This window comes from Crocodylus siamensis, chromosome 5 (assembly GCF_052110815.1).
Source record: "Crocodylus siamensis isolate JL-2025a chromosome 5, ASM5211081v1, whole genome shotgun sequence".
NCBI lineage: Eukaryota > Metazoa > Chordata > Crocodylia > Crocodylidae > Crocodylus > Crocodylus siamensis.
Genome location: NC_143399.1, coordinates 154,444,138 through 154,468,418, shown reverse-complemented (window position 1 = coordinate 154,468,418; position 24,281 = coordinate 154,444,138). Strand labels below are relative to the sequence as shown.

The following is a 24,281-nucleotide window of genomic DNA, read 5'->3' as shown; positions in this document are numbered from 1 at the left end:
CAGCAGGTCAGAAGGTTTTTAACACTATGAATTCCTATTTGAAAACTCTAGATTTATCTTGTGAATCATGTCTGCACATCATACAGTGGTAACATTGCGTGCTACCCTTGAAGGTATCCCATGGCACCCTCTACACCTTTATACTGGAAGGTATAACATTTTGAATTATAAAGACAAGGAGTGATCCATTTCATTGCACCTCAATTTAAAATCCCTTATCAGTATCCAGGTATGTTGCACAGAACTAGTGTCCAATAGATAGAACAATTCACATCACACCAGGATTCTCTCATTTCCAAAGAGAAAATATGTTCAGGTGATTTGGTGACAGGGATCAGCTATATACAAATATTGTCAACAGGAGTATTGCAATGTTTTTCTGAGAAAGTCCTTTCTTACTGTACACAAGACAGTTATTTTGATGCTGAATGGATGTAGTGTTTAATTATGTCATTAACTCAGCCAGCAAGGGATTTTGGTTATTTTGTCCATAGGAATTTGACAACTTTGTTGCATGATTGAAGTAGCTGTCCCAGAACAAATCACTATATGACAGCAAAACTTGGCTGAGATGCTGACTCTATATAGCAAGTGACATGTCAAAACATGACAGTCTGTCTCCATTAAGTAGCATGCTAACTGTGAATGCACACTTTCATCATAAATCAGAAAACTAGATCCACTGGGAAAGGTACATAAAAGCTAAACAGATAGTCCCATCAGTTCACTTACATGGAAATCTGAGTAAATAAACAGAGGTCACTAAACCACACCAAATACAGAACAGCCTCCTCTCACTGCTGCATTTTTCGTTCAGATCCATGCGGTCATACAGGCCTGGTTCTGATGGAATAAACTATCAATAAACCTGGTGTGTAGTTTAACCACTAGATGTCACTGAAGTCTGGGTTTTAGCAACCCCAAGGGAAGGCCGGTTTGTAGGAAAGAGCAGGTTAATTACTGGAAGAGCTGGTGCTAGCTCCAAAGAACAACTTTTAACTGAGGGAACCTTAGCAGGGTTTGCACCGATTCAACTAATATGAACCTGACTTAACTCAGCTGACAATCTGCTCCCCTAAGGGATGCTCATGCAGAAGTCTCTGTCCCTGCAGAAGTCTTGTTCTTCTTTTAACAAAATGCAGCATCCAACTTCATCTCTCATAGCACTTTTACACATGTTCTGGGGCTGGGTGGTGGCACTTAGAGCAGCTCCAAGAGCCACTCCAATTAAAGCACTGCTGCATCTCCTGTATCAGCGTCCCTGTGCTTAAAAATGGTGGTGGGAGCAATTGAACGAGCTTTAATTCAAGTGTGCCTGCTGCCATTTTTAAGTGTGGAGATGCTGATACACAAGATGCAGGAGGCTTCGGGAGTACAGCAGTTAACTGAGTCTGCTCCAATGCACTGGAAGTTTTGTGATTATTTTTGCCTTGCCCCACCAAGCTCCCACTCTCTGCCCCTGCCTCATCGCACCTCATCGCTATTCTTTTTCTGATTGCTCTCAGCCACTGTCATTTCTTCCTTGCCTTTTCCTCCCTACCAGCTGCTCCCACTGCTGCTTCCCTTGGGAGTTCCAATATTAGCCTCCTACAGTCAAGGGATGCAGAGAGGGAAGCAAACAGTCTGCCTTACCCAGGCAAAGCATCACCCCCAAGAGAAGAGAACTGTAATTACTGAGTGAAGCGTAGCTGGATGCAGCAGACATGACAGGGCTCCCAAAAGTACTGTTATCATAAAGTTTGCAACACAGGGCATTTGTGCTTGTTCCCATTCTTCTGTTCCATTGTCAATAAGTACTTACTACCTAAATGATTAGGCATGCAAACTATTCCTAGGCTCCCACTATGACAAGCTGAATATTACCAGTCAGCATCAATTCTGTGCCCATTTTTGTACACAGTCAAGATGCCAGGTGAGGCTGTGGTGCAAAGGGATAGCAAAAGTCTTTATTTCCGGGGTTGGAGATCAGACTTAAATGAAAAGAATACAGCTGTTAGCTTTTAGAATTCCACTGAATGCTTGGCACTGTTACCAGCATATTGAAATGACAAGCATCCTCTTCTGACAGTTCAATATACAGTAAACAGGCATCTTATTTGACCTGGGACTAATTGTCCCAGGGTTTGACTCCAGTCAAAACAGCTGTTTACTCACCCAGTCCTTTCAAGCTGTATTGCTGCTCTTCTTCCAATAGGTAGCCAGGGAAAGCACAGACAGACAGGTCTGTCTCTGGAATGAATCTCAATTAAGTTAAATTAGCTACAGTTAGTTTACAGCTGCACACAGCATAGTGTGAGCACATCTTATCCAGCATCCTTCACAGGTACTTGAAGTGGGTCAAGGTGTGTGAGAACATCTGTAGGACCTAGGGGCAGAAGACATGCAATGTCTGTTTATAGCCTTGAAGGAAGCATATTTTGCTTCTAACCTTGTCTATGCTATGGAACTGAGCTAACTCTGGCCTTTAGCCTTATCTATGCTATGGAACTGAGCCATTGCTAACATTTGCATACACAGATTTTTCAAATCTACCTGCCGCACATGGTTAGTGTCTTTTCAATAGGCCAGATCCACTGCAGCAAGCACAAGGAGTTATAATGTAAAGTAAATTTCCTTGCACTGAAGCAGCATAGGTGGTTTGATTTTTCTGAGGGATTTTTCAACCCGCTTACCTATCACTAGGGGAGGAGATGGCTAACGAACAAATTATGTCAGAAAAGAATCCTTTGAACCATAGAAGTCAACTGAGATAGCAAGTTACTTTTGTTAAAAAAAAATATTGTTTTTTCTGTTACACCTCTGCAGATATTGGTTCCAATCCTTACACTGCAAATGACAGTGTTTGGAGGATTTAAAAGTTATTACAGTCCTCAGTGAAAGTTTTCCCATAACACAGTTTAATCCTGAACCAATTGACACACTTTGCTGGAGACAAGCCAGCACTAGAATCAATTTCAGTTGGATTCTTTACTACTTTATTGGCATAACAAGCTATACAATTGTTGTCAATGTGTGACAAGTGAGATAGATCCCTCAGGCACCTGTGAGAAGTGGATATAAATTTACCCAAAGCAGAGCTTCAAACCAAGCTTTGGGTTGGATTCCCTTGTGGCCCTCGTTCATTCCCGAGTCAGTGAATCATAAAGATAAAAACATCTATTCTATTTGCCACTAAATTCCCCTCCAGTGAAGGATGGCTCTCCCCTACAGTGTATTGTCAGTAATCTCAAGACTCAGTTCACCACTTACTTTAAATGGGTGAATTCCTTTAGCATCAGTTCTTTGTTCTGAGTAATGCTCCCTCCCAGCACTTTCCCTCAGGAGAAAATTCCTCACTTCAGTAGAGCTGCAGGCTGTTTTCCTGATCTAGTCTACATTTAGTTTAGCGAGATCTGAAGTTGTGGCTACCTTTTTCTTAAAACAGAAAATCAGCAGGAGCGCTACAGTGATACTCCCCAACAACTACTGATAGGAAAGAAGCTGTATTTTGGGGGGAAGGGATTTGAAGAGATGGCTGGATGCAGACAAGGCTTAAATATACATAACACTCTACAAGATGTAAAATGTGTCAGACAAGAATAAACACCTGTCCAGTAGAGGAAGCATTGTAAAGCTTATATATAGTAGTTGCATATGCTGTGCTGTGACTTATACCAAATCAAACATCCCCTCTCTTTGCCCCTCCTTTGAGTCCCCTACATATCACTGAGCAGTCAGTTACTATAAGTCTCTGCACTGCTATTTAGCTCCACTACAACCTACACCCTTGTAACATGGATGTCCTTAGACCACCACAGCTACAACCTACACCCCTGTAACATGGATGTCCTTAGATTATAGGGGTGTAGGTTGTAGCTGTGTTGGTCTTTCTCAAATCATTCTATTCAGCCCCTCTCACTCGTGGAGGTGGTATTTCTAATCTCCTGCTAGAAAAGTACAATATTTCAGATGAAGCTTAAAGACTAGCCCAGGTTTACCTTGATTTCTGCAAGGGCTATGAGGACTAAGCCAAGGCATTCGGGGGCATGCATGGGGCTTTTTTGGAGGGACAAGAGGAGGGTTGCTTTGCTTTATTGCCATCATCAGTACAGTCTCACACCTGAAGCCCATGACATTCAGTCCTGATTGGCTCAGTAGCCACATGAGCAGCCAGCAAAACCCAACACATACGTCCACACATGAATTATGGCAAACACTTCAGTTCAGAAGAAAATTTATAGCAAGTCTGGTACAAATCCATGGCAAATATTCACCGGTGGCACTAATAATGGGGCCTTAGAGATACACCAGTGGCTCTCAACCTTTTTTGTACCAGGACCCATTTGTAAACATCAATGGACAGTCCTGACTTGCTGCCCCCTCCAGCCCCCCAGTGTGTGGTTTGGGGTGAGTGTGTGGGAGGAATAGGGGGTCCCAAGCAGCCCCTTGCAGGCTGGGACTCTTCCAGCCTGCATGGAAAAGCCACAATTTCCCACCCTTTTCTCCTTTAAAGGACAATCCATTTTTGAAGTTTGTTGATCCATTTTTAAAGTTGGTTCACAACCCTTTCCTATATTCTTATGACCCACAGGTTGAGAACCAGTACTTTAGATAATGCAGTAAAAAAGAAAACAAAATAGACAGGCCAAGCATAGCAGGGGGCCTGAACCCTGTTACTCAGACACAAGGTGGGGGAGGAAAATTACATCTGTGCACCCAGGGCCTGTGCCAAAGGAGGCCATAGGTCAGGGGTCAGGGGTCAGGGAGCTTTAGCAGATGGCATCTGGAAGAGGACTGTGGGAAATGAGGGGAACAAGAGTTGAAGTGGCTAAGGCCTCTATAAAAGAATCAGACTGTGGACTGAATAACACCTGCAAGGCATGGGTATGGCTGTATGACTGGAAAGAGGCCATGGATTTAGCTCTTACGGCATGTAGGGCCCAAGGGAATGACTAGAGAGAGAGACAGACATACAGACAGAGCACCTCAGCTCACCAGCCTCTCCCTCATTACTTTCAACAAGGCGGGTGCCGAAGCAGGGCAAAACCCCAGGAGGCAGGAGCAAAGGCCTGGCAGGATCAGGGTGGCCAACAGGGGGCATTACAGCAGCCCTCGGGCCCCAATCGTGTCACACCAAGTCTCTGCCAAGAACTGCAGGTGGTAAGTCGACAAGCCACTTGTGTCTCAGGAGCCATTTGCTGAGCCTCTCTGCCTCAGGCCTATTTAGGCTTTGCTGGAGGCTCAATATCTGTGGGATCAGCCCTGGTTTGCAGGAAAGCCCGCTGTGGGGAGCAATGGGAAGTGAGACCAGACCCAATTTATGAAGCTACCCCTTTTGGGGACAAGAAGCTTAGCTATTTTCAAAGAGGCACAATACCATTCTCTGAAGAGGGCAGTTACTCAGGCTGCAGAAAAAGCTAAGAGATGCAAACAGATCAGACAGAAGCACTTCCATTTACCACACTCCTCTGCAAGTCTTCCTAGTAGCAACCTCTCCAGGAAAACTCCCCTTTCTATAGGAGCCTCTAAATCTTAGATGCTATGAGCTGTACTCATCCTTTCTGTCCATGAGCTGTATTTTCTCGGAGTCCTACTTGCCAGAAGAGGGGCGGATCAGACGGGTCTTGGCTCTTTCCTTGAAGGATGCTGGGGCGGGGGCATGAGGCGTCCCTTTTGGGTTCTGAAAGGGTCAGCATCACCCAAGAAAATGAAGAACCCCCTAGAGAGCTTTCACGATGATGCCTCCCTTTTCATTCATGCCTATGAAGTTCATCTCCCTGGAGTCGACCCCTAACAATTCCCAGAAATAGGCACAGGGCTCTGGGATCGCCTGCACAAAGACTGTGCCTCCATACCTCTGCCCCGTCCCCTATGGCAGCGTGGCTCTAATACAGGAGGATCCAAGTTGCAGCTGCTTCCAGAAAATGTCCTGAAAGCCACCTTGCTGTGGAGAGCTATATGAGAATGAACAGGTGCTACTTTACCTTAATTTCTGCAACGCTATAGAGGAGACGGTGCATTTCCTGCCAGGCCTGCCCATATCCTCCACCATCTTGTATAGATTTCTATACTTTTATGCTGTCTGGTAAAAGTGGAAGAGTGCTGCTGAGAAATCTACTGATTCCTTTCCAGGCAGAAGAGTTTGATCTTGCCTTGAAAACTGATACCATATTCTCTTTGGTCTAAGTATCCCGTCCATTCTTCAGGATTTATGGTAAACACATTAAAGTAGCTTTATTAATCCTATAACATTCAATATCAACAAACACATTTCTGAGATGCCCATCACAGAAATGTCTGGATACTCTTAATATCACACCTATTTCTTAAGTAGCATTAAAACTTACACACCAGAAAATAGCAAAGTTCATAATTAAACAAGTGCCAATTACAGACTTGCAGGAGACTAGTTAATATCCAGTCTATAAAATGGTAGCTGCTATAGGAGATGTCCTACAGAGAAGAGGTCTATTGCTAGTGAAAAGCACAACCAACTTTATCACTTTTCTCTGCTAGGAATCATTCCTTTTTTAGCTAGCACAGTTCCTGCAAGTCCATTTTCCTTAGCTAGGGTTATCATACGTCCGGGTTTTTCTGGGCATGTCCTCTTTTTGGGTCCCCCCATCTCTGCCCATGTGTTTTTTTTTAAATACAATCAAATGTCTGGGATTTTGGTTAGCTCAGCTTTGAAGTTTTTCCCAGACTGCCCTAGCAAGGAGCTGCTTGGGGCTGGGAGGAGAGTGATTGGAGGCATGGTGCACATGCACGTGGCTAGCATGCCGCCAAGCAGCGGGGTGGGAGAAGCCCTGGCAGCTGCATGCAGGTAAGTCTGAAAGGTACTTGGGGACTGTTCAACTGGGGGGTGGCTGGGGGGGGAGGGGTGTGTGGAGGGTATGGATCTGAATGGAGTGCCTTTAGAGGCAGCAGGGAGCTGCCTGGCCAGGCTGACAGCACTGGAGCAAGTGCCCTTGTTCACAGGGTGGGGCAGCTGGGAGATGCTGCAGGGCAGGGGCTGTGTTTTAGGAGTGAGAGGCACTGGGTGGGTAGGGGACTGTGGGGCAGGAGTATGGGGCACTGGAATGCCAGGGAGCTGTGGGTTGGGAGTAGGGAGCACCAGCATGGCCCAGGGGGGCAGGGTACCACAGGTTGGGAGTAAGGAGCACTGGTAGAGCCGGAAGTCTGTGGGTCAGGAGTGAGGGGCAGCAGCAAGGCTGGGAGAGGTTGTAGCTTGGGAGTGAGGGGCAATGGGATGGGCAGGGGCAGGGCATCGGCATATCACTGCCCCCCACAATCATATACCCCCTCCTCTCTGCACAGCAAGTGTCCTCTTTCTGGAACTGGAAATATGGTAACCGTACCTTAGCTACCTTGTAAGGAAAGCAGAGGCAAGTGTTATTTCTAGGTAGTGGGCCTGATGGCTTTGCAAGGAAGAAGAATGACTGAAAAGCTCTAATCACAGCATGATAAGTGGTTCTGGAAATACTGCACAACTCCTAGAATTATTAAACTAACAAAAAATGAAATTAAATATTGCCTCTCTGATTTGACTAGAGCATCAAGCCAGGAGCAAGGATCTAATCCCAACTTTGCCTGTAGCTGCTTACAACAAGTCACTTCATCTCTGCCTCATTTTCTCTATCACAAAATGGAGCACTGGTCTACACACTGAGTTATGCTAGTTTAATTTAATGATTTATTTTGAAGTAGTTTAACTTGGTGCATATGGTGCGTGTATATTTTTATTTCAAGTCAAACCAGCTTCACTGCAGTTTACTTTAGAACAATTAGAAAATTTAAGGTAAACTGAAATAACCTGCTCTTAAAGTGAAAAAGAAGAGTGTCTGCACAACATTTTGCCCTGCTTTAAGGGCTTTTCTGTAGGTTTTTTTATACAGCCGTGAGTCACACCCATATGAACACACTTATACAAGTACAGTTTATTCCCATAAGTTGAGGGAAATAAACTACAGCAGCATATGGCAACCGTATCAATATAACTGCATCAATATCAGGGGTTGTATTGATCTAAACTGTTCAGTAATTAATCACCCACACAACTTAAATACAAAGGCTGTGAAGACCAGGCCTAAACCTCCATAATTAAACCACTACAAATCTCTGCCTAAACAAACTATCAGGCATACTGTGGGGGTTACCATATTTACTTGTTTATAACATGCACCCCCTCCCCTAATTAACTGCTGGGAATGGGGGGGTATCCTAAATGAGGAAATGTGGGGAGCAGAGGGCTTGATCCTGTGGAAGCTAAACTGTCCATCAAGCTGAGTGAGTCAGCTGAAGACCAATCCTACTGGAACTGAACTGCCTGGGGCCTTAAACTTGGGTGGGCCCTCAGCTGACTCCGCATGTGCTGCGCTGAATTACCTGGCAGCCCCTCTTCTCTTCTGGAGCCAGGTGGGCATCGAACAGCATTTGCTGTGTCTGGCAGGTGCCAGTTAGTTCCAAAAAACAGAGTTAATAGAGTAGATGCAGGTCTTTGACTCTCTCTCTCTCTCTCTCTCTCTCCCCCGCCCCCCCCGAGAAACTACTGTAACTACTGGTATTTTCAAGAAAAAATCTTTTCTCTTCATTCCACCATTTTAAAACAAGGTGCATGTCTTATTCAAGGGCATGTAGTATGCAAGAAAATACTTTTGTTGTTTATAAAGCACTTTGCATAGGTAAAATACTACTCAAATGCTAAAAATGTATTATTCATGTTGTCAGAAGTCAGATTATACTTGGGTGCTTCCACAGCATATAAAAGCAGAGGACAAGAGGGCATGACAACTCTCAAGGCCTTAGGCAGCAGCATACCCTAACAGATTGCAGGGATGCTCCAGCCACCTGCTGTATGAAGTACAATACTCATCAAAGTACCTAGGAATGGGGAGGATGCAGAGTCAGCAGTGTGGACAATGAGAGCTTTTTGCTACAGCCTGTGAAACAGAGTATCCACAGCAAACCTTCCCTGTGGAGTAAGTCATCCTCGGGCTAGGGAGATTTTTTCCTTAGAGATTTCAGGATCATGCCAGAATACATCTGCAGCTGTGCTATAATGAAAAGTCACAGCTGAGCCCTATCTTTTCATTATTGCTGCTCCTAAACTCTGTTTGGACTACATCCTAGGACCTTGCGATCTAGAAAGTCAGGCTGACCAGATAAGAGTGAATGGATTTCAATCTAAATAGCTTCTGAGAAGCAAATCAAATAGACTGCAGTTCATCTCATAAATGCTGTGTGTGTTCAGCACAATTTAATGACTGGAAGTTCGAGCATGAAGTATTCCATTTAAGAATAATAACCACATGTGGTAAGCATGAAGGCGCAGAGCCCAGATTTAATTAATGTAGTTTTGTATTTTGAAAAGCAATATTAAAAAACACTTGAAAATGCAAGATAACTGTAATAGTTGCTTCTACAAGTTTTAACCTTATATTGCTTGGCCATTTTGACATATAAATTATTGCTTACTAGCTCTTATAAATACACAGCACAGTAATATGTACAAAGGCAGACAAGCATGAAACATGAAAAGGAAAATGTTGGCAACAGTGATTCTGGTAAATCAAACTATTTCATACATACCAGTTCTTATAACGGTGGATAACTACTAGCTGTAGTCCCTGAGAAGTTAGGTAAATACCTTGATTTGGGGTTTTCTATTTTATTATTTTAAATGCAAGCTGACAGCATTATGGCACACCTGTTAAAGAGACTATAACAAGCAGGTGGTCTTACCTCAGTTCACTGACTTCATCCCAGTATTTCTTAACAGTATAATAAGAATACAATAAATAGGCTATGCAAATAAATATTACTCTGCTAAAATGTTTAGTATTTACATCTTTCTTTGCAATTTTACAGCAGGACATTTTTAGTTTGTTTTTGGCAAGAGATCTTTCATTTCTTTTTTTCCACTGGTATCTAGACACAATCAATTACTATGTGAAATTGGGCTGAAAGCCTAAGGACATGTTACAGAAGCATCTAAATTCTATGAAGCAAAAGCCCACTTCAAAGAGCTGGAGAATGACCCCACGTGTTCCCTGTTTTGTCTCATATCTTCTCCCAACATATACGAAACACACGCACATAGTTTAACTTTGTCTGTGTAGTTGTATTAGTCTGAGCTTGGAGATTTACAGTATTTTTTAGGAATTTCATAACAGCACTACTGTTTTGTGGGGAGGGTGTAGTTATTAAAAAGTGTGCTCTGCCCATATCTAGGGATGTGGGAAAAGCTACACACCACCTCCCTTTTCTTTCATCCTGCTGCTTTTTAGACCTCCTCCTAATCATCTTGCCTTCATGTGCATGGCAGTCTCAGGTCAAGTCCACAACATTTTAGCCACAGAACAAGGATTCTAACAAACCTTTATTTTCTGGATAGTTCGTTGCAGATTCAGAGCAGTTTCCCTTTTATTAGTATTATAGTTCCATGAATAATATTCTAAGCACAGAAGCAAACCTTGCCCTTCAGAACTGAAGATAGATTTAGATAATAAAGGCCATCATAAAAACCAATTTGCATCGTCTCATTGCACTTTTCAGCATTTCAGACAATTATACCTAACATTACAATGTTTGGAACTTGGTGCTTAGATGACAGATTTTTTCACCTGCAAACATTAAGCCAGGTGTGAAAAGCAGGAGCTTGTTTTTGTACTGCTGTAGTTGCACCAGCAGGAAAGGAGCATAAGCTATTAAGGTTATTATAAATTAGCAGATGAGAAGCTGAAAAGAATTGAGACTCAGGCTCAATTCTCTTTCATTAGTCACAGAGGGCACTACGTCCTGTGAACAAGGGCTCACAATCTGATCTACATACTGATTTGTGAAAGCAGTGCCATGATGAAAAGATTTCACAAGAGGGGGCTAAAGAATCAGCTAATGTCTTGGTTAATGAATCTTGGGTGGGGATTTAGTGAAAATCTGAGAAAGGAAAAATTTAAAAAACCCCAAGAAATTAACATCATATGGGGTTTATGTTTTACACTACAAAAATGAGTCCACTAAATTTAGTGTCCTGACTTGAACAGTTTTGGTCTGTTTGCACAGAAGAAATATTTACAGTATGTGCAATCACATCTACAGAAGAACATAGGAAATTTTTACTCCATGGCCAGCAAGAGTTTATTTATTTTTTTACTGGGTAAAAAGAACTATTTAAAAAAAATTCATATAGTATTTGATAATACCAAAGTACAAGCAAATACATTGTGAAACATCTGTTTCTTTTATACAGTAACTGTACAATATTTCACATATGGAGGCAAACTGAATGCATCCAATGACCTCCCCTTCAAATTACTTGTTAAATCTGCTTTTTCTGTCCCCTTTAAACCACAGATCAAAAGATGATGAAGAACATGCAACTTTCAAAGGATCATTTTCCTGAAAGACTTTCTGATGTGAAAAACAGACAATATAGATAGACAGCCAAGCAGTGTACGCTCACTGCCACTGTAAAGGGACTTTTTGAAGTAAGGCTCTACAAACAGATTTTATTTATATAGTGAAGAATATTGCACTGTCTATAGCTTATTTCAGCTTATTTGAGGGCAACTTCTTAGTACTGAAAAACAGCATTATCATCATAGCAGCAGGACATTGACCCCTGTGGTCCCCTGATTTACCTATGGCAGGTTAGGGTGTTATGCCTTGTGTTGTGTTTGTATAGGATGGTTTACTAAGGCAGGGGGCTGGACTAGATGATCTATAGAGTTCCTTTGCAGCCCTACTCTTCTATGATTCTAAGAGGAGGCAACTCAGATAAGAATAAATATGAACGTGATTTTAAAGCATGTACTAAGATAACAAATAGTTATTTGATTTATCTAAATGAAAACTGGGTTTGGATGAAATATAAAATAGGAAGACGCTTTCCCTTTAATTTTTTCTGTGTATTGGGAATACACACTGTGTGTGTAATACATGAAGTACGGCCCTTTGTTCTTTCAAAGCTAAAAGCATCTGCTTGGTAAGTCAGATTTTTACGTGTTAAAATAGGCTATTTTCTGTTTTACTGTGTTTTTCTAGGAAGTAGATGGACTTACTAGATATCTCCCAGTAGATATACAGGAGACAACAGTTCAAGCAGTAAAGCACTGAGCTCTGTTGTAATAACCTACTGCACATTAATTGCAGAAAAAAGTAACAGTTCTAGGATAATTAGAAGGGGAGCAAATAGAGATTTTTCTCCCTAACCTACATATTTTAGATATAGGACACCTGCTAAAACGTTGAGTTGAGGTCAAGTGCTATTAATCCCTCAAAAGAGGAAATGACACATTGGTTTCCATACACTGCATCAAGGTTAGATTTTTTCTTTACTATATCCTTGAAGTAAATTCTTAAGAGGAAGTAACATTATGGGCTGCTGTTTGCTTTTGACCTCCAAATCAGGACACACAAGAGAGCTAATAATGGTGCATTGTTTTATATATGTTAGTTTTTATATTCCATTCTGAAATGTCAGCTGCTGTCTCAAATAAGATGCTCCCAGGGAAGTTACGTGGATTGCACAGTATTTTTTGGCAACAGTCAATACTTTGGCAGCTTTCGATTAGTGAGGTACATTCTCTATCATAAGTTGCAACCCTTCATCACATGAAGTTGCTTGCTGAAATGTTATAGTGATGTGATGCTTCCTTTCACCTTAATACTGTCAGAATCTGGACTGAAAGCTACACTGGACCAACAATATTTTCACAGAAATCAAGTTGCTGAGCTCAACGGATGCTGCTCATCACCTTCCTGATCTGATGATAGATGGAAACAGCACTACCTTTGCCCTGGAATGCTGCAAACAACTTCTTTTCTTGTTCTGCTTGATTTTCCTGTGTATATTGTGGGAGCTACTGATAAAACTCAGTAAACTGTTCTTATATCGGGAAGCAACATGTTTGGCTTAAACATTCACTTAATTCAAAGTGCTGCAGTTACAAGGTTACATGAAGTTGTGCGTGCTCACGCCCGAGGCTCTATCCTGTGAGAAAGCTCAAACAGTGTTTGCTGGTTGTCAATGACACGCAGATGATGGACATATGGCTTCAGCTCTTGATGCTCTTTAGGAGGAACTTCATTGCCTACAATTTGAGAAGGAAAAAAGGAAATACCTCAGAGATCATTTTTGACTTCTTGTTGCTTTGAATTATCATAAAGGCTGAGCCAAGGTCACAGGCTATCTCCATACATCTGGCCCCATTATGCTAGGTGCTGCACAAATACAGAACAAAAAGAAGCTCAGTGACCAAAAGGACTTGCAATTTAAGCTGCAGATACAAAATGGTGTTCTGATAGCAGGGCGGATGAGGAAATAACATGAACTTTCTGATTAGCAGGATAAGCAGTGGTTTAAGCATGCCAGCAGCCTAACTACTGTCAAGTTTTTTCTGGGGTTTTTTTTTTAATGGTGAGAGAATTTTTAAGGAAAAGTATGAATGAGAACAATGGTTTTGCAAATGTTTACGGCACCTACTCCCCAGTGTGAGGGACAGAATAGGAGAAAGAATGCTGGTGCTTGTTCAAAAATGTAAAGATTGGGTAATGGACCCTGGCAACCTGGGCTGATAGCAGGCACCCAGGACTCAAAACCATTTCATTTTACTGCCTAAATGGCACATACGTTACCGCAGTTTCTTGCCACTTGCACACAAGTTTTCAATTCAGCTCTGGATCCCCAAGCGTGCACACATCCACTGAGCAAATTGTGTGTTGTCAATAAGCTGTGCTTTGGCCAGGCAGGCACACAGCACAAAAAAAATAACCCAGTTACATGCATAAAGGTGGGTAATCCCAAATTATAGTCATAGAAAAACCATAACTAGCAGGTGTGAGAAAGAGAAGGGGAGTCCTCCTCTATTTTAGTCCAGTACCTTAGTGGCTTGGGTACTTGCCCATGAAGTGAGATACCCAGGTTCTAGGCCCCCAGTAACAAAAAGGGGTATTGAGCCCATTCCCTAGCATAGTGCTTCACAACCACTAGGCCAGAGGCTAGACGTGATACAGGTCCTTTCTTAGCCCTCCTCTTGAAACTTGAATCTTGGGCGGTGAAGACAGGGAGGCTAGAGAAGCGTGCTTAGAGAAGTTGAAAAATCTCCTTCCTGGGAAATTTTCAAGAGCAGGATAGACACTTGAGCAGGGGGCAGGACTAGATCACTAGATGGTATCACAAAGTCTCTTCTACCTCAACCTTCCTATGATCCTAAGCTACAAGGTGATTAGTGAGATGATTGTTGCCTTACATGGGATGGACCCAGGGTTCAGGGCTGGGCCCCTACTCCCAAAAGCATCTCCATTTCTGCAATAGGTGAGTATAGTGGGTTGCTGCCTCAGGGCCTCTTCAATAAGACTTTTGGTGGAGACCCTGAGGTCTCTTCACAAGCTCCAGTAATAAACAGTCTTTTAATAAATAAAAGAAGTAAACATAAAGCCCCCTTATCGTCTTGAATACTGAGAGAGGTCCTGTGTGGCTTCAGTGTCTCCAGAGCAGTCTTGCCTTCCAGCTAGCCCAGAAGTCTCCCATTCTGGTGCCTGACACCAGTCCCTCTGGTTTTTCTTGCTGAGGTTTGTAACTCCTAGTGAGCCTCTCCTCCATTAGCCTTCACACAGCTGCAGCCAGGAGTCAGGCTGGCTGTCTCCCTGCAAGAGGAGGGCTGGGAGAGACTGGGCAATGCTTAACATTTTGCAGGGAAGTGGGCTCAAATCCCTTCTGGATGAGGGGGATTTAGAACCCAGGTCTCCCACTCCCTAGGTGAGTGCCTTAACTAATAGGCTACTGGTACAAAACACAGAAGAGCTTATTTCCTCTTACTCCTCCTCACCTTGGGTAGAGCAAACCAGAATCCCAGATTGTGCACAGGTGTCAAAAACTGTAGTTATGTAGCTGTGTATGTGCCATTTAGATATGGAAAGTGAAATAGGATTTTGCTGTTAGTTTACATGGTTAATTTATCCAGAGATTAGCAAAACTGAGATCAAATCTTGGCAGAATTCCACAAGTGCAAGGTCAGTGTAGATGCCCAGAGAAGATCCTTATCCTGCAAGCAAAGTAGAATAGAAGGGGACTGAAAAACCCAGGGCCTATGAGACTGAAATGGTCCCTGGCTTTGGCCCCTCTTATGTTATGACTCCTACCTTGACATGCTGCCAATACCAAAGGGGAAAGTGGGTGGCTAGATTTATAGCAGCAAAGGACCTCATGCTAAGACTATGCCAAACATGTCCCTTTACGCAGAGCTGGCATTAGACCTGTGGGAGACTCTGGCAGAGCTAAGGTAAAGATCCATCCCTTTTCCCACTCATTTGTTTGATGACCTTTAAAAACTTAACTTAGACTAGGAGTGTAGGCAAGTGCCTGGTGGCTCATCCCTGAAACTGGGTCTGCTTCCAAATAAGCGGGTGGAAGTCCCCTTTGTTCTGTCTTGTCACAGCACATAAGGTCCTTGAGGGAACCCTTCTGGACCACAACCTTTAAACAATCATAACACAAATACACATGGACCCTGAGCCATTTCTTTTAGATCAGGTGGAAGGTGTCAGCATGGAATAGACAAGAGGACCACTCTTCAAAGCTGCTCTGTCAGGCCTCCAGTTTTGATCTCAGCTATGCTTTTGATTCCTGCTAAGGTGATGGAGATGAGAGATGTGCTGTTATTTCCTGAGAGTTGTCATGAGAGAAGAGCTTTAACTAAGCAACAGAGGAAACTGAAGGATGGCCTGAATAGCAAATGAAGGTGGTATCTACTACAAACACTAGTCGAGGCCCTCAAGAAAATGTTAACAAAATTACTGTTAAACACACAAACCCCAATAAGCCTAACTTCATTGCTCTTCCACAGACAGTGCTTTACTTCGATCACATCTCTCATCTATACATTCTTCACTTAGTTTGTCAGCTGTTCAGGGTGCTGATACTGTCCTCCTATTTGTAAAATATCTAGTTCAAATTTAGTGCTATGGAAATAGTAACATGGCAGTGTGAGTATGGCTAGTTCAGCATGCCACTACTACAGGCATTGGAGTGCAGCACCTGTCCACACACTCTTTCTAAGTACCTGGCTGATTTGTGAAGTACTTAAAAAGAAATAAGAGATAATTGGTGTAGTAATACACAAGAGACCTTACAGTTCTTGGGGAACAGATTCCACCTTCTCAGCAAGTGTGCTGAACACACTGAAAATTATTCAGAATTCAGAGTGTCATTAGCACCTCAAATTGTAAAAGGCTGAATAACTGTATAAGTATTCAAGCTGCTATGACAGATTTCTGAAAGACTATTATTTGTTTTCTAGATTTAGTGTAGAAAATATTATTACCATTAAAATATTAAAATAAAAACATTTCAGTATTTCTTGGCAGCACTGTCATCTTCTAACCCATAAAGATTTTGGCCGGCTTGCTTAATTTGTAAAGCACAGCTTATAAACAAGAACAATGTCCCTTGCTTAGTCTGAACTCTTTTTGGTGGTAGGATGCCTGCTGCTCTTAGTCCAATTTATGGAACGATGCAGTAGAAAAATTCACATTTGTGAAAGCTAAATAAACCCATAGGAAAAGGAAGCTATCCATAAAGTCTCAATAAATATTCAGTGAATTCATTTCATGCCTAAATGAATTTAACAAAAAAACTCAAGTGCCTACAGGGATATGTGCATAAGCTGTTTTTTAAATGCCAGCTTCACAAAAAGGCCAAGCCTGTGGTAAAATAAAATAATAATGACATACTTCAAACTACCAGATTGTGTGATAAATCTTGGGTATTAAACCTGGATTTATGTTGCGACACAAATTGCCATTTGCAAAACTGCAAAAGCATTTTAAAAATTTTCATTAATTTGTAAATGTTCCATTTAAAAACAAACAAAAAAACCCACAGGGAAACTTCAAGTAACAGAAACATTCAGGTTCACAGATAAATATTTTTGTTCAATAAGTTAGAGTCTGAATTAACAGAGTTAAAGTAAGAGATGGACATAACTATTTGCCTTCCTCTTTGTGTAAAGGGAAGTAACTGGATCATAACTAATACACAGACTGGCTACATCAAGACAAACATGGCCATGTGGTGTTGCAGACACGTCTGTGGTGCCACATAACACACATTCAGCTGTTTTCTGTGCTGCAGGGGCGCAGCATGGGGTTTTTTTTTGACCCCTGGATATCCTGGGGTCAAAAAACCCGTACAAAAAAAAAAAAGCAGAGCAGTGCACACAGGGGCAGCACGAACCACTCAAAACTGGAGCCTGGCCAGCTAAAGCCATGCTCTGGCTGCTGGCCAGGCTCCAAGTGGCTGGATCGCTATTATTGCAGCCACAGAAGCCCCTCCAGGAGACCAGGTAAGGCTGCTGGCCCCTGCCCAGTGCTGGCCCCAGCCTCCCCTACCCCACCTAAAGTAACCTGCTGCAACCCAGAGCACATGTGACACAGGCATTCCCCAGAGACAACTAGTGGTGGTACAAGGTGTCCTGCTGCTAGTTGTTTCTGGGGAACCAAATGTCCACGCTCATTCGGCCATGGCCACCTTGTATAAAAAGACCCTGCAACAGGCAATATTTTGGGCCAAATGTTTACAAGCTTTCCTAACTGTACCTGCAGTATTTGCACACACATTTTTTTGCACACTAAAATGTGCCAATATAAGTTTGACAGAAGAGCCACTGTGCTACAAACACCCCCATCTTAAATGGCTCAGAAGGCACAGGAAGCTGTCAGATATCTCCACTGACCTTCAGGTTTTATCTTCTTGGCTGGGCCTACAATGCTCTGGTCTTATGAAGCAGTGTGAATAGGTGAATGTGTGTTAGAGATCATGGGAACACACCATCTGTGACAATTTGGGTTCTTCTATAGTCTGTAAAGTAAAATTTGAATTTCACCCAGCTGGTGTTGCACCTAAAATGCTAAGTTGACCCTTCAAGTGTAACATCTACCTTTTTGGTTAAAACAACTGGAAAATATGATTAACTGTTGAAGTAAACCTGGGTCAGGAGAGGGAAACAGATAAACCTAGCAATAAACCTTTTGATATCACTGAATATTTTATATGCCCAGAAGTGTAACTAAGGAGAGAAACTGTCTACTCACCAAATTGGTTATTCCTGCAGTGTCTCAGTGATCGAACAGTATCCGCAATCATGTGCTATAGTGATAAAACACACAAAATATCAGTGAAAAAATATTCTGATTGGGATGCTATTGCTATAAAATACTTCTCTAGCCCCATACTACTGAACAGCAATAGTAGCAACACTGGAAAACATGGGCAGCAAAGCTTCAACAGGGGAGGTTTCTTTTTCTTTTTTCTCCCTTCCCTTTTTTTTTTTTTGGCTCCATATTAACATACAGTTAAACAAGGTTATCTCTCTCAGGTTCCTTTGACAGAAGGATCTTGTTGACATCACACATTAAATGAGAGGGACTTCCTAGGCATCTATGGAAACTCGCATGAAAAAACAGACATTCAATTATTTCTCTATTTCTCTTTCTTTTCAAAGAGAAACTGGAAATCCCTTCCTTTTCCCCCTTATGCATAGGATAGTAGTTTGTGTTCAAGTGTATTATTTGAGTAGTAGGCTTAAAACTGCTGTACAACAAATACACTTGTGACAGAGATACAAGATGTAATTTCTCCGATAAGGATTTATGCAGGTTTAATCACTTATAAATTGGTGAAGATGTTTCCCTTTTCAACCAAAAATTGATGCAGTCTGCAATGAAAGCATTAAGATCCATATGAACCTATCAATTCTTAGTAGTAGAGACTAGTATTTAGAGGGTTAGAGTCAGCTATAGCTCCACTTGAAGTTAAAGGGCGCTCTACCCCTTTAAAAATGGCTGTGGAAGACTTCAGTACCCAAAATACTTGTGGGTCCGTTGGACATAAAAGTGATACATCTTTCTGACACTACAACATCTATAGGCTACAATATATTAATCACACACTAAGTAGTACACTTAATAATAACTTAATGACATAACTTCTGTGTATCCATTAAATTAGTTCCTATAGATGAGAGAATGCCAAGGAAGAAAGCTCGGCTGTGGATGTATTAATAAGAAAGCCTGGCATCAAATGAAGGACTTGTTTTTAACTCTCCATGATAAATACATGTAAATTGATTAATATATTTTACAAGGAAGTTAAGAAATGGCGGCTAGCACAAGTGGCCTTTAATGTGCTAATCAGTCACTTGCCTGAACAATACAGAATATGAGTCAGTCCAGGTTAATATATTTGAACACAAAGTTACGCTTAAGAAAAAGCTGTATTAGAAGAGTTGATTATGTGTCTCATGTGGTTTAGATTTTAATTTATTTTTTCATCCTACTGCCATTCCCTACTAGGGAGAAAAAGAATTGAAACTTAAAAAAAATAAAGAATCACTGAAAAAAAATGAAGTACATGTTCAGGAGTCCACTAAAAACTTGACTCTTGATCCTAGCAAAGGTATTAATAAACGCTTACTGTAGTTCCTTAAGACTCGCAAGGTATTTGCCTTCAGACTTCATTTCAATTTGATGCTAAAGCTAGAAATATCTCTTAACTTGGACTCATTCTCTAGATATTTCATAGGTGAATAAAATGTAGATGGCTGCATTCAAGGTTATGAGTTCTACCAAGCCAAATCAGTATTATGCAGGTTTATGTGCCTCCCAGCAGGTGTTTATATTCAAATTGGTGCAGCAAGGTGGGGGCTTAAAATACATTATCGATAGCAAATGAAGTTCTGTGGGTTTTAATAAGAGATAAGTTAAGATTTAATTAAAAAATAAAAACAAACTGCATCTGTCTTGTGTTATTGTCCTAAAAAATTCTAAGAAAGTCTGAGTTAAATGCCCATCACATGTAAACTGACATAGCTCCACAGAAGTCAGTGTAGCTTTGCCAAGTCATACCAGCTGAGAATCTTCCCCTGAGTGTATATGTAGCATTAATTTGCCTTACAACTTTAAATATAATGTAATGCTTTAAAAGCATTTCACAAACTGAGTCCATCATCGAATCATAGAAAATGAGACTTGGAAGGGACTACAGGACTTCATCTAGGCCTATCCGCCTCCTCAAAGCAGGACCCTCTCCAACTATATCATCCCAGCCAAGGCTTTGTCTATCCAGGTCTTCAAAACCTCCAAGGACAGAGATTCCACAATGACCCTGGGTAACTCGTTCCAGTGACTTACTACCCTCCTAGTTAGAAAGTTTTTCCTAATATCTAACCTAAACTTCCCTTGCTGCAACTTGAGACCACTGCTCCTTGTTCTACCATCTGCCACCACTGAAAAGTCTAGCTCCATCCTCTTTGGAAGCCCCTTCAGGTAGTTGAAGGCTGTTGTTAAATCCCCTCAGTCTTCTCTTCTCCAGACTAAATAAGCCCAGTTCCCTCAGCCTCTCCTCATGTCATGTGTCCCAGCCCCTAACCATTTTTGTTGCCCACTGCTAGACTCTCTCCAATTTGTCTGCATCCTTTCTATAGAGTTGGGCCCCAAAACTAGACACAGATTCCAGATGTTGCCTCACCAGTGCCAAGCAGAAGGGAATAATTACTTTCCTTGATCTGCTGGCAATGCTCCTATTAATGCAGCCCAACAAGGGCACCCTGTTAGCTCATATTCAGCTTATTGTCTACTGCAATCCCCAGGTCGTTTTCTGCAGACCTGCTGCTTAGCCAGTCAGTCCCCAACCTGTACCAGTGCATGGGATTATTCTGTTTTAAGTGCAGGACTTTGCACTTCTCCTTACTGAGCCTCATGAGATTTCTTTTAATCCAATCCTCCAATTTGCTGAGGTGTCTCTGACTTCTAGCCCTACTCTCCAGTGTATCTACTACTCTGCCCAGCTTGGTGTCATCTCAAACTTGTGGAAGGTACATTTCATCCCATCTTCCAGGTTGCTGATGACACTATGAAGTTTTAATTTGAATGGGTGCTAATTTTCTGAGGTTTATGTAGGCTATAGAGCTCAAATTAAAGCCACAAAAAACCTTTTAAAGTTGGCTTCACATTCAGCAGAAGATTCACACATAGTATATTGAATTGAAATAGTTCCATGCGAGTCAATGAACCTATGCTTATTTTCACCAGTGGCGAATCTGTCCCAGAGAGCTTTTAATGCAGTTTTTTCTTGTATTTGATCACACTTAGAACCCAAAGGAAGAACATACTGAATTGGGTCAGCGGCTCTTCTCTGCATATGCATACTTTAGATAACCAGCCTGTGATTAACAGTAATATGCAGCTTATGGAAACAGTACATTCTGTTCTCTCACCTCCCTCAAAAACCAAAAGGAAAAGATCAGTTGCGTAGAGAAGGGTAAGTTTAAGACTAGAACAATGTAGCGTATTCATCTTTTCAAAACCACATTAAGAGTGATTAAAATGTTCCTTCAGAAAATATATTTTCATGAGAATAGCATATGCTTATGTGTTCTTTTAACATATCAGTGATATAATATCACTCTTCCTGTTACCAACAGGAAGCTCGCTTGATTTCTTTGTTCCACTTTATGTTCCATTTTGATGGAGTAGAACATAATCACAATTCTCCCCTCTTTTGTGGCTTTCACATTGTTCTTCTCTGGCTCTGCCTGACTCAACTATAATACTGAACACCTGTTAATTGCTCTACAAAAAATGCTATTTGCTAACCATTTAACAGGTGTTTGCATAACATTATTGTGATGGATGTGGAGGACATAAATGATTCACACTCAACTGGTTCTTAGAAGTGGCAAACATTCTTAACAGATGATTATTAGCACCAGTTTTGTAGTTTTTCCCAATCCAATTCATGAGTAAACTCAGGAGCAAATTTGGGGGCACGGTCCAGAAAGGCCTTCCTTACATGTGTAATTCTTACTATTAGGACCCAATGGGAAAGAATGGGACCTTAAAGTAGCAGTAGACATGTGTCAGCCATCACTGCTAAAGGAGACATACAAATATAGGTCATGGTTGATGAAGCGAAATACTGTAAGAACCTATCTTTTTACCAATTACTTCAATAAAAATAATGTGAAGATAATTTAAAATACAATGGTAAAATTTATGTAAGATTTTCATCCATTTATTCCCATTTTGCCATTCTGACATTAAGGCAATAATGATGGACATAGATTAATCTGTAAAGCTGTCATCTAAATCCTAAAAGATATAACATTAAATATAAAAAACAATCCTCCTACATCTGGTCTGTGATGTCATTAAACTTGCACCTAACATAACAGCACAAAGCTTTTATTCTCTTAGTGATTTTTTTTTCATAACAAAAACCTCCAAAACTTATTTAAAGCTGGACCTAATGAACATCTGAATTCCATAGCAAAGATGTTTCATACAGCATAAATTTCTGCAAATTAAGCATTTGCGGCTCATGCTTTTTGCAACAGCAGTTTCACTCTAGTTTGCACAAACTAGTTAAAGATGAGGATTAGTAGCCTAATTCTGCAACAATTACAGACAATGAGCATCTTATTTATTCTGCAAGAATGAAGTAAGTTTACGGAATAAAAAGGAACATAACAAAAGTGGTCAGTGAGATGTTTGCCAGATTTTTTTCTGGTTTCATGTCCACAAATCAAATGCTTCCACATCCATATACACCATACTCCCCTTACATTGGCTAGGTCTGCACTGCACTTTTACACCAATTTTCTACTCTGTACTTTAGGTGGGAACAGTCAAGTGTACAGGACTCTGCGCAACCACTAAAGTTGCAACCACACCATTTCATTTTTCTCAAAGCAGGTCTGGATGAAATACTGGATAAAATACTGCAAATACTAGTTTTTCCCTGTCAACCACATATAGTAGGACATCTCCACTGGTGGTAGAGACCCCACTGGTGAAACTGTATTGGTGAAGCAGCACTAGGAGCTTTTATAAAACATGCCCAGTAGAGACAAGGCCTTCCTCCGATTACAAAAACTGATAGGCCTGGTCAGTATTCAGTAAAATCAATATACAGACTTGGAACGATCTTTAGTAACAATTAAAAGTACATCCAAGGCTAGTTCAATTTACATGTTAATGAGAAATACTTCCAAGAGGCAATAAAGAAGAACATGCTAATGAGTTTTATGCAAACGTGTAAAGGTCAAACTGTTAATGGACTTGGGATAAGAAAACCCTTTATTAAATGCAAATCGGCATAAAAGCAGCAACAAGAACAAGTAGAAGAATCTAATAGAGAACTTTAAAAGGCGATCATGGAGGTTATAAAGTCAAAGTTGGGGTTTGTCTACACTTGAAAGTTAATGTGAATTAAGATAGGATATGAATTTAACGTGTAATAGGTGGTTCTTGGAAAATGCCATATGTGGATACTATTATTCTGGAACAGGAGTGTCTATATAAGGCATTAATCAGGAAGAAAGAATTACACCTGTATCTGTTTACAAGCTCTGACTTTGGATTCAAAAGGAGAAAAATGAATTGTTCTACTGCTTTATACAAAAATATGCAGTGAACAGGTTAAACAGTCATTACCACATCAAGGAAAAGACTGAATCAGGTAGCAAGATCTCTTATCACCTTTCAACAAACATCATGCAGACTGGAAATGAGAAAAAGTCTGATGTCTTACTAATAGGGATGACTTTCCAATATGTAAGGGTTTTTTTATCATGCTTAATCACATAATAGCCTTATCTACATAACAAAGCCCTGCTGGCAGAGCCATGTTGGCTAAAGGTGTGAAAACAATCAAAACATCACATCTGTGCAGCTCTTCCAGAAAGATGCTTGCTGGGGACACAGTTATGCTGACAAAAAGGTTATTTTTTGCTGGAAGGGCATCTACCCTTCAGGGCACAAGTATGACTCAGGTGGTAGAAAAGGTTCCTTCTGCTGTGTCCACACCAATAGAGAAACAGCAGGGCTATTATGTAGACTAAGCCTATACTACTACATGTTTGCTGGTATAGCTCTGCTGGCCAACCCTCCTAGAACAGATATAGCCTATACCAGCAAAGCCAGCTTAAGCTAATTCCTTTAACAGAATTAGCTAATGTCAGGTCTACCTAGAAACTCTTATCTTTTAGCCTAGATCATAAATTCTAAACTCTATATTTTAATTTGAAATATCTGGAATTAGCATAGTAGTGGTGACCATTAAACTGGATTTACCTGCTCTTGGCTGCTTCAAGAAAAGAAGAGAAGACTGAGTTGAGACAGGAGGCAATAACAATGTGAGAATTTAGCTGAGGACAAACAGTTTGTAATCCCTCCCTCTCTAATTGAGCTCTTGTAAAATGCTGAATGGGGTGGGAGGGTGAGGGGGGTCTGTTCTTGGTTACCAC

At 41.2% G+C, this 24,281-nt stretch overlaps 1 protein-coding gene across 1 annotated transcript in view; it reads right to left on the bottom strand.

The window, feature by feature from the left end:
* Positions 1-9,299: 9,299 nt before the first annotated feature.
* Positions 9,300-24,281, bottom strand: part of RAPGEF5 (Rap guanine nucleotide exchange factor 5) — a 262,022-nt gene continuing 247,040 nt past the window's right edge. The window contains exons 25-26 of the mRNA XM_090046785.1: positions 18,070-18,124; positions 9,300-13,070 (exon numbers count right to left, since the gene is read on the bottom strand). Of these exons, the coding sequence (XP_089902911.1) occupies positions 12,952-13,070; positions 18,070-18,124 (174 nt within the window). The 3' untranslated portion in view covers positions 9,300-12,951. The remainder of the gene's footprint in view (positions 13,071-18,069; positions 18,125-24,281) is intronic.